The following is an 11,136-nucleotide window of genomic DNA, read 5'->3' as shown; positions in this document are numbered from 1 at the left end:
GGATCCTTGCACTTTATGGGTGTTTTTACAGAAAACAGAAGAAGCTTATAGGCTTACTCTGCTTAGCTATAGAGGACCCACCAGCTGATTTTTGCATAGTTGCCAGGAATGCCAGACTCACACAGCTGTGCACTTGCAGGTCTTTACTCTTTACTCTCTTTTTACTCTTCCTTCTTTACTCTCTTTACTCTTTACTCTCCCTTCTTCGGGATAGGCAATTAGTATCCTTCCTATCTTTACTTTTCTCATTGTCCTAATCCTGCTGTCATCCAAGTCTCACATTAGTCCAAACTCCAGTCCTTTGCATTCAAGTATTTGCATTTACTTCCACTGCAATTTGCCTGGTTCCCTAGCACCTAAAGCAATATTTCTGCCTAATTCTATTTCTGTAATAAGCACTGTTAAGCTTACGGTCCAGGTTTGAGTAGCTTTTTATTATTTGTATCAACTAACCATCTTAATATTCAGTATTTCCATACTGGTGCTTCAAGCCTCAAAGTCATTTTACTCACTGCCTGCCATTTTGTGTAAATATTTTTTTTGTATTCATTTGTATTGGCATTTATTGGTTCCTGCTAATTCCCCAAGCAACACATTTGGTATTTCTAAAGTAATTGTACGTATCAGCTGCAACTTCTGTGGCATGCAATTGTCTCCAGAAAAGATCCTGAAAGTGATTCTTCCTTGAACACGTGTGTAAGATATGGGCTCACGTTTGTGTGTGTATAGACACATGAGAAAATCTTGTAACAACATCCATAACCCAACGTTGTCATATTTCTACCAAACCTGAGCCAAAGTTTTTTGCTAGTTTGGGTTCACAAACCTTCAACTTTGTACCACCTCAAAGGAAATCTGATTGCAGAGGAGTCTTGATTTGCTTTTAAAGCAGTAAACAAAGATTGTAACTGCATTGCTAGTTGCCGATTTTGCTCTAATTATAAGCAAGGAACAGTTATGGAAACAGTTACAGAAAATTCTTGCATTGGCAATCATTGCTGGCAACATTGCATTGCAAAAGTCCTTTTTCTCTTCATGAGCGAAAGCCAGGCAAAAGCCATGCCATACATGATATCACTACATATTGTTAATGTTGCACTTGTCACAAAGCACATGTTTTGTTGCCAAAGCAAGTTGTACTATGACTGGCATATGGTGCAACAGAAGGATCAATAGCTGAGCGTCAGGGATTGGATAAAAGAATTCAGCTAGACTATCACCATGATGGATCTTTTCGATACAAATTAGATTACCCATTTGTGAGGTATTGAAAATATCCACATCTGAGTCAGATAGCAGAAATAATTTGTCTTTCAGTTCTCCCTGTTCAATTTTTTATTATAAAAGCTAGGATTTTAAGTCACATGACATAGGTCTCATAATAAAATAATTAGAACATAACATTTCAAAAGAATTATCTGGACAGTAATATAGTGAAGTAGATAGTTACACTGTGTTGTACAGAGATTCTTATTGTTTTGGCAATGAAGATTCTGGCCTGATCAAAATAGTTAATGCCTCTGGTTACTTAATAGTGTTGTTTTAATTTTTTTTTCCAGAAAGCAAAGCAGGGGATAAAAAGAGGGCCCCCACTGTGTTTCCTGTTTATGAGAATCAAATCATTAATTAGCACCTTATAACAATGTTCATATAAAACAATAATCGGTGGTCAAATTCATATAAATAGAGGGAGGTATATGTAAAGATGTAAAAAATGAGCGGATGCTGCATGTTTTTATGATTTCTGAGCATCTATATTTATGTATAGTGAAAAATATAAAGAGGCCTCGTTTCCCCTTGGATGTGGGGGAGGCTGGCAGCGGTAGCTGTGGAACCCCTCCCATTCAGTTTCTCCCAGCCTGCCTTGGCCGGGCTGGAGATTCCTTGCAGGCCTCCAACACAAGTCGCATAGCATCGCCTGGTTGCTAGGCGTCGTGACGACAGCAGGCTGCGAACGCCGATTGGCGAGTGGCCGAGGCTTAGGCCCTCTCTCCGCCGTGGGATTCGCAGAGGGCGGAGCCGAGCCGGCGCGGTAGCTGGAGCATGCGTGGTAAAAGGCAAGCGTTCTGTCCGGCCACGTCTGCCGGGTCCTGCTGCAGTTCTGTATTAAGCACGGCTTGGGGGCCAGCAGCTTGCAGGCACCTATGGGTTGCTGCTCGTGCCCCGCTTCGGAGCTGCGCTGGTTTCCGTTGCTCTCGCTCCTTCTGTTCGTGCCGTCCACCTTTGCTTGGGAAAGCGGAGACTTGGAGCTCTTCGACCTGGTAGAGGAGGTCCCGCAAAACTTCTACGCTTTTCTGGGAGTTGAGCAGGTGAGGAAAGAAGCACGAGTGGCCCCAAACGCGGGCCGGGCGCCCTTCCTTTTCCCCTTCAATTTGAACCTTGGAACCTCCCTGAAATCCCGGGGGCTCAGTTCCGGAGTGTGGGAAGTGACTAGGATCCAAGACCAGAGGGTTTCTGAGCATATGGAGATAGACTTCTTCGCCATGGATGACTGATGTCTGGCCTGTATATCTCGGATTAGGGGGCAGGTCTCCCGTGGCAGAGAATAGGAGTATACCGTTTTTTAAAAAAGTAAATAATGGCCCTATCTCCTCTAACTTATTTGTTGGTCGCACACCACCGTTTATGCCGATAGTGAGACATCCTAGCTTTCCCTGGATTCCTCTTTCTTCCCCTCCCTGACTTCTTGACTTATTTGCCTGGATAAAGCGGAAGTGTTTTGTGTTCGGATGCTCTTTCTCGACAGTCGTTAACTTTCCCATGTGGTCTATCACTCTTGCTGTCGTCTTCCACCTGTGCCCATCTGTTCTTGCCTTGTGTCATCCCCAACTCATGGTGGATACTTGCCGTTTTCTTACAAATCTAGACCACCAAAGTTCCAAATAACTTCTCTCCCCCCCCCATCCCAACAAAAATTTTCTTGGCTGCTGTTTCCTCTTTTTGGACTTTACCTTAACCTTGCTAGCTTTGAGGGTGATAACTTACACATATACCCTTTCTTTAGTGGAGAGAAAGCAAGGTGAAGCATACTGATTTCCTTGCTATTTCTATCTAAGTTTCTAAAGGGTGGCCTGCTCTCATATTATTATTATTATTATTTGTTAGACTTTTATACTGCCCGACTAGCAATAGCTCTCTGGGCGGTGAACACAAGAAATACAATAAAATACACAGTATGATATAACAAGGACATATAAAAATAAAACAATCTAAAATCAATTACAACAAATTTAGAATTAAGTTAGCTTAAATTAGAATTAAATTAAAATGAGAATGCCTCGGAAAAGAGGAAGGTTTTAACTTGGTGCCGAAAGGATAACAATGTTGGCGCCAAGCGCACCTCCTCGGGGAGACTGTTCCAGAGTTCGGGGGCCACAATGCTTTTATGGGGGCCTGTTGCTGGGTGGCCCTGCCTTCAAAGGTGTGTCAGATGGCAACTAGGGCATAGGGCTTTTTTTGGGGGGGGAGTTATGGTGTCCCATCTTTAGAATTCCTTCCTCAGAGAGGCCTCCCTCCCTTTAAAGTTTTAGCACTAGGCTAAAATTATTTTATTCACCTTTGTTTTTAATGGACATTGGGATACTATCTGCTGCTGCTATTTTGTGGTGCTGATTTTATTGGGACTTGTTTTGCTGTTATTGTCTTGTGGTTGTTTATCTTGATCGTAAGCCAACTTGTGAAATCCATTGGATTGAAAAGCTAAGTAAGAATGTCTGAAATAAATAAATGTAGTGGATATGTGACTGGTATTGCTACTGTTCTTGTATGGGAGTGTGAACTGTTGCTGGGGAAACTGAAAGTTAAAATTTGTATTAGGAAATTGTGTCTAGTTCAAGAGTATTGTAAAAGCTCATGATGTTGATAACTTTCTAAAGCAGACTTTAATTAATTTTACTGTTTGTTTTTTAAAAAGAGGGTTGTGAGATAATATTTGTCAGAACAAACCAAGCAGATAGTCCAGCTTTGTGCTGATTTCTGAGCATTCTCTGTTCCTAATGTCTGAATAGGAATGTCTGCTTTTGCTAAACTTTCCCTGGTGGAGTACCTATTTTAGTTTGAAACTTATGTAAATTCACAATTTAAATCTAACCCTGAACTAAACCTAAATGTTTAGCAGTATTTCTTCTCTCTGTTCAGTTCTGGATCAGACGTTAACTTTTTTTAAAAATAGTAACTGGTTCAATTACTTTGAACTTCTTCAGATACATGTTATGTGGACTGATATCAACTCTTATTCTTGCAGAGTAAGTCTGGTATTCATAATGATGAATACTTAATATATTTAATTTTTAAAACATGGTGACTGGGTTCCAAAGGACTGTGCCTCAGCCTCTGTGTCACTCAAATTGCTCCTAAAAGGGCCCTTCCCTGAGCAGCATTTGAGGAAGACTGAGAACTTGCAGTTGGAAGGGGAAATCGTAGAAGCCCACAAAATTGCTTAGGTGCATGCACAGAGGTCATTGGATCTCAACTGTTTGCACACACTAACACCACATCCTGTAGAATTCTATCAGGTATATTTTATCACTGCACAGCCAGAATGAATTGCTGCACTTTCTGCATACTTTCTGTGGAGTTGTAGCATGAACAGCAAACCACATTTTTAGTTAGCTAATATACCTTGTCTTTGCTCCCCCCCACTCCCAGTTGTGAAGAATATTTTTACTTTATGAATGACCCTTGTCACCATTAAGAAAAAGAAGTAGGAATGGGCCAATATATTTGTGGACTATTGCTTGACCAAATGACTTTTCTTCTTTAGGTTCTTAAAGTCCTTAGCTCAGCTTTCCCCAATCATTGGTCCCCAGAGGTTGCTGGACTACGATTCCTATAATTCCTGACCATTGGCCATACTGGCTGGAGCTGATGGTAGTCCAGCAACACATGGGGACCTTGGCTGACCTAGCTTAAGGTTGTCATTTGACATAGCCAGATATTGAACTGATAGTCCATCATTTGAAAAACAAGAGTTTAGAACAATCATTCCAACCTGGTCCCTTACAGATAGTTTGGAGTATAACTCCTATCAGCCTCTGCCAGCGTTAGCAGTGTTCATGTATTATGCAAATTGTAGAACTTGTTGAGGGCACAAGGTTGGGGAAGGCTGCTTTAGAGATTCAAAAGTACACCATAGTTTAGTTAGCTGAACTTTAGTCTACCTTTACTCTGCGAAATGCAACTTATATTGGGGTTAAAGCAGAGGATCCCAAACTATGGTCCGTGTGTGTAAAAATATAATTAAAAACCATACAGCATCTAGCATAATGCATTGTAACTGCTACAACAGGCATAAAATGATTAAGTGGCTCACCCAGACTCTCAGCAATTTGCAAATGATCCATGGGGAAAAAAGTTTGGGAACCACTGAGTAAAGCAACTGCAGGAAACAAAAATATTAAACCTAGAACTCTTTGCTCCTATTTTTCCAGTGGCTTTCTGGGAAATGCATCTTTTCTTTTTAGGGTTAGAAAAGATGCATTTCCCAGGAAGTCACAGGAGGCCTTTTGCTACCAATCCTAAAGAACCACCTGAGCACCTAATTATTGTGCCACTTACTTTGAGATAGTAGTTATTTTTTCCTTGGGAAGGTGTAGTTCTGGTGTACATTCAAGGCAGTGGAGAAATTTTATGTTTGGGTTTGGTCTGGTTCACTAATAAAGCAAAAGAAAAACTTTCTGTACCAGTTGTTTGACCTCATACTATTAAGTGTATGCATTTTCCAAAATCCTGCCGTCCTTTCCCATTTCTTTGAGTGGGAAGGATGAAAGGAATCAGGTTTACACATGCGGGTATACTTCTTGGGTCACTTGCAACATTGTACATTTGGTGGTGTTCGTGCGTTCAATTCTGGTTCCCCACTGCCTGTAAATGGTATAAAGGATGACAATTTTATCTGAGCCTAGTCTGGGGGTGGGGGTGGTTAGGCCATGAGTACAGCATGGGATGTCACCTAGAGGGCTCTTTGTTGGCTATTCCTAGTCTAGAGAATAGACCACAGAGGTAGGTAACATGGTGCCCTCCAGATGTTGTTGAACTGCAGCTCCCATCATCCCTGACCATTAGCTATGATGACTGAACCAGATGGGAGCTGGAATCTGGTACTGGAGGAATAGATTGTTTCTTGGAATATTGGTTTGTTTCTTGGTGGGAAGTGGAAAGGAATGGAGAAAATTGTGAAGAGTAAATATAGCTGTTGTGGAAAGAGTAAAGGGAAAAGAATGTCTTGCTGATACCATATTCTAGATCAGGGATGGCCAAGTTCTATATTCTTGGGGGCTTTATTCCAGGGGTAGCCAATGTGATGCCCTCCAAACTTTGTTAGATTCATCATCTCTAACCATTGACCATGCTGGGGCTGGTGAGAGCTGGACTGCAATAACATCTGGAGGTTACCTGATCTCCCCTTCTTCTATAGATATGAAGAGCTCCCACTAATTTCTATGGAAGTTTATGGGGTAGAATTGGAAATATTGTAGGGGTAAAACCTTCCCCCTTTTTGTTTCTGAAGTCAGTAGGATGGGCCTGAGATGGGGTCAGGTTAGTTTCCACCTGAAGCCTGTAATCCATCTCCAACCTTGTTTGGCCTTTATGCCTCTAGATGGTATCACTCAGAAGTGGGCTGCTCTGTGGCTTATACCTAGAGTATGGCACAGCAACTATAGCTCCTGGGATGGCCCATCTTAGAACCAATTTTCCATTGGTTCCAAAACTCTTCCCCGTAGACCACTTAAAAACTTCTGAGGACTTCAGTGGACTACTCCAGCCTTTTTTGGTTCTATAAATTACTTACATAACTCGTATTAAACTTTTAAAAAGCGCAGTGCTAGCTTATGAAAATCTTGCATGCACACTGACAAAGTGTAACCAGTTCAAACTATATGTAGCACAGTATGGTGATTCTAATTTGGGGAGAGAAAATCATCACATTTCACTCCTGGATTAAATATGAGTGTTGTCAAAACCATCACCATACCATGCCAGGGCCTTTTTTGCATGTTTGATAATCTGGCCCTGGTCAAAAGAGCCTTGATTTCTGGCATCAGAAAAATAGTAGAAGCATTCCTGTCTGTTGTACAGTCTTTCCATGGACTACCTGGATTGAGTTCACAGATCACCAGTGGCCCACAGATCACAGTATGAGAACCTCTGAGCTAACGGGTGATGTGCCTCTTGCCCTAAGAGAGGCTTGAGGCATATGATTGCTCTGTTATGCAGGAAGTAGCTGTAATGGAAGGGGGAGGTAAGAGAGCTTGTTGGTGCCCTTCTACCCACAACTGTCTCTGTCTTGAGGTAGGCCATTTGTGTCCAAAAAGTTGTCCAGTATGCTGCTGCCATCTTAGTATCCTCTACCCCCGGATTTGCCACTGGATTTCTCTATCTGTTCTGCTAGACAGGACTCAATTAGTAAATTGTAAATTTGAGAAGGGATGTGACTTTTCACTAAGGCAGAATGGAGGGCAGGAGACCAGATTTTGCCACAGTAGCTACTTGACCTGACAGTTCTGTTACAAGAAGAGCTGCTGATTCCCTCTTCTAAGCTATGAAAGTAAGAGCTAACTCAGTTCTCAGTAGCTCCCTTTGAGACAGGGTAAATGGGACACAGCAGAGGGTGGGATAGAGGCATCTCTCACTCCAGACACTGGGGTCACTATCTCAGCAATGTCCCTGAGTACACCTGTTTGCTTTCTCTATTATAAATGAATGGCTGCTCTACTTTCTTAAGGGAGAAGAATTAAGTGCCGTGCTTGAGGACAAACTCTACCAACTTAATAACCCCGTGGTGTGATGTGTCTTTGTGCACAGGCAAGTATTGCACCTGTGGGTTCTGCAATATTCTTTCCATGCAAATCAGTGCCCATTATAATGACAAGCACTTCACTAGATACAAATCCATTTTATATATATATTAAAAAATCATATACTTTTTATCATAAACTAATTGATATTCCTTCTGCTAAACAGGATATCTTCTGCACTGTGAAAACATTCACCTGTGAAGTAGTTCTTTTACATGAAGGTACATATTAACTCCATGTGAGCTGAAACACAGCTTTTAAAACTTTTTCTGTATGTAACAATAAACCTAGTCAGTTTTCAGGGGCAACGGAAATGTGTTATTGTTTAGATCTGAATTACTTCTTCAGAACATGATGATGGCATCTGCTTAGCCTGTACTTATTAGCAACTCTCAATGGTTTCCTTTCTAATTTTCACATATAATTGAAATTTTAACAGCTCATTCAGAGCTCTTAATAGCTTATGAAACAGATCTGTGATAGATGAAAGAACAGTTCCTACAATTGTTTAGATCAGTGGTTCCCAACCTGGGGGCCAGGACCCCCAGGGGGGCCGCAAAGTAATCCAGAGGGGGCCGTGAACAGTAAAGAAATGAATTATTTATTAATTTTTTTAAAAAGTCTTCACTCCTTCTACGCTGTCTGCTTTCCACTGCTGCTGCAGATGACACCTCCCCCTTGCTCCAAACGAGAGGCCTTTTGCTGAAGCGCCAGAGCGTTTTTCAGGCTCACTAAGGGCAGGCATCTGCCTATAAAATACATGGTAGATGCCAAAGGAGGCTGAGGGTGGAGCTACCAGGAAGAAGAGGGGATTACTATCACTGATTCCTGTCTCCTTGCACTGCCGCTACTGGCAATGCCCTTACTTAGAATAAAAGGAGACGGCTTTTTGTGAAGCAAAAAGAAGCAAGCCTGCAAAGAAAGTCTGCTTTCCCCCTTCCTTCCTGGCAGCCAGCCTGCCTCCCTGGGGGGAGGGGGTCACAAAATTTTTTCAGCTTATAAAGGGGGTCCTGTGCTCATAAAGGTTGGGAACCACTGGTTTAGAAGAAAGTCCACAATATCTGGAGGCTTGAAGAGGATAGTCTGATTTGCAAATTTAACTTCATACTGCATGTGTAAAATAATTTCTTAAACCATGAATATATGTTCATTTTTATGCAAGGGAAAAATACTGAACATCTCTTTCTTACTGGAACTAAATCAGCAGGAGCTCAAGCAGTTCTTGAGGATACTGAATAACCTTTAAGCAAACCTTGGCATAAGTACCAATTAGTTATAACTTCCTTGGTCTCCAGCTGGTGTTTACATTGTATGAAATTTTAACTCTCTTCCTTGAGACATAGAGGAAAATCTCAGGTTTTGTTTTCTGCATACCAAGTTTGTGAAAATGTGATGGATAGCTTCCTGGTCTCTGCCTGGTCCTTAGATATGTTGACCATTTTTATATGAGAGATTTAAATTGCTTTGGAGCTTCAGTTATGATGATGTTTTTGTTAATATCTAATCATTCGTAATGTGGAAGAAAGTCATTTGTAATACAAATGAGTGCTTTATCCAGTGTTCATTTTTCATTTCACTTGAAGTATGATTAAAGCAAGCTATAAGCCTCAGGTGTGAAAATACACACCCATGTTGCTTGCCTCCTGTGCTCAGTAGCATGACTTCAGTAACAAGAGGGTAAATTGATGATTGAGCTGTAAATTCTGCACACATTTTATTATATTGCTTCTGTGCAGCCCTGCACCTTAAGTGCATTTGGAACGGAGTTACTTAATACTATGCATGGTGTTGGACACTTTTGGCACTTGCTTCTAGATGAGTTATTTTAATGTTGTGACCATGTTGGTTGAGCAGGATTGACATCTCCAAGCTGGATCGGCTTTGTACTGCTTTCCCTGGGAAATGCTACTAGTCTAGGCTGATGTCTAGCAAAATCAGGATGGGTGGTCCAGCCTAAAATGGATGCATAGCAGCCCTGACCTGGTAATTGATTCCTTTACTGTACCTGTTGCTTCCACTTGGGCAGTGGAGTGCCAGATTCGGATTTCTTGACCCAAATGTCAGTTTAGGTGGTAAAACTCTTCTTTGACTGTACCACTTCAGACCAGGTGAGGTGGAATTCTATGGTTGAATATTCCCAGTGATCTTTGGAGGGGGGGATTGCACATACAAAACTTGTATCTAAGCCTAAGAAGCTGAGATACCAAGTTAGAGCATTGGTCCATCTATCTCAGCATTGTTTATATAAGTGGCTCTCCAGGATTTCAGACAGCAGTCTTTTGCTGGCCTACCTGAAGGTGCTGGGAGTTGAACTTGCAACCTTCTGCATGTGCAACATGTGCTCTTTCACTGAGCTACTACTGTTCACTAGTATAACAGAGGCTGTTCTGGAGCTTTCCTCCCTGAGTACTTCACTCTGTCAATGGGTGAATAAAATGATTAATATGGAAGTGCATTGCAGACTCCCCCCCCCATAAACTTAAAACTATGTTGTTATGTGCCTTCAAGTTGATTTCGACCGATGGCAACCCTATGAATCAGCGATCTCCACCCTGTTCAGATCTTGTAAGTTCAGGTCTGTGGCTTCCTTTATGGAATCAATCCATCTCTTGTTTGGCCGTCCTCTTTTTCTACTCCCTTCTGTTTTTCCCAGCATTATTGTCTTTTCTAGTGAATCCTGTCTTCTCCTGATGTGTCCAAAGTATGATAAACTCAGGTTCATCATTTTAGCTTCTAGTGATAGTTCTGGTTTAATTTAATGTGCAGGTTTGTGTATGTGAATATGGAGGAGCTATCAAGTGATACAGCTCACCCTCCAGTGTGAAGTGACTAGTCCAAACAAAATTTTTCTGTTTTGTCTGTTGTGTACTAGGCCACAGTCAGTCTGCACAAAATATTACAATGCTGCAATGTGAAGTGCATAATTCGAAATGAAAAAATAATCCAGCATTTCATTTGTGATTGAAAATGTTTTCATGGAGTCTGTCTGTTATATACAACAATAGTGGGAAGGGTGCTTCTTGTTGAAGGAAGATGAATTTTCTTTTTAAATTAACCTATTGTACTATATTTTGTACTGAGCTATCATCTTTTGTGCTTAGCTGTGCATTTCCTATTCTGCGTATACAGTCCCCAGTCCCTTAAGATGACTTGGATAAGTGGTAGAGTCCTGATAGTATAAAATAAGTAAGATGCTGGGACTAGCCCATCCTTTCTAACACAGGGCAAAATGTGATGTTAATCAACTTCTGCTTTTTGAGAATGTAAATCTAGAAGACCTTGTGAGGTACTCCTATAGGGATGCTACTCATTTCATTTGACTCTCTAAAATGTTGTCTTT

At 41.3% G+C, this 11,136-nt stretch overlaps 1 protein-coding gene across 2 annotated transcripts in view; it reads left to right on the top strand.

Moving 5' to 3' along the window:
- The first annotated feature begins 2,007 nt into the window (after nucleotides 1-2,007).
- The window catches only part of DNAJC1 (DnaJ heat shock protein family (Hsp40) member C1), a 112,108-nt gene continuing 102,979 nt past the window's right edge, over nucleotides 2,008-11,136 (top strand). Inside the window, exon 1 of one of the 2 annotated variants that reach the window (XM_061587136.1) lies at nucleotides 2,008-2,309. In XM_061587136.1, the coding sequence (XP_061443120.1) occupies nucleotides 2,145-2,309 (165 nt within the window). In that variant the 5' untranslated portion in view covers nucleotides 2,008-2,144. Of the gene's footprint in view, nucleotides 2,310-7,996; nucleotides 8,018-11,136 lie in introns of those variants that run through there. The other variant, XM_061587137.1, reaches the window with a different exon arrangement.

Source organism: Rhineura floridana, chromosome 10 (genome assembly GCF_030035675.1).
Source record: "Rhineura floridana isolate rRhiFlo1 chromosome 10, rRhiFlo1.hap2, whole genome shotgun sequence".
In the NCBI taxonomy this organism is placed as follows: Eukaryota; Metazoa; Chordata; class Lepidosauria; order Squamata; family Rhineuridae; genus Rhineura; species Rhineura floridana.
This window is presented reverse-complemented; position numbering and strand designations above follow the sequence as displayed.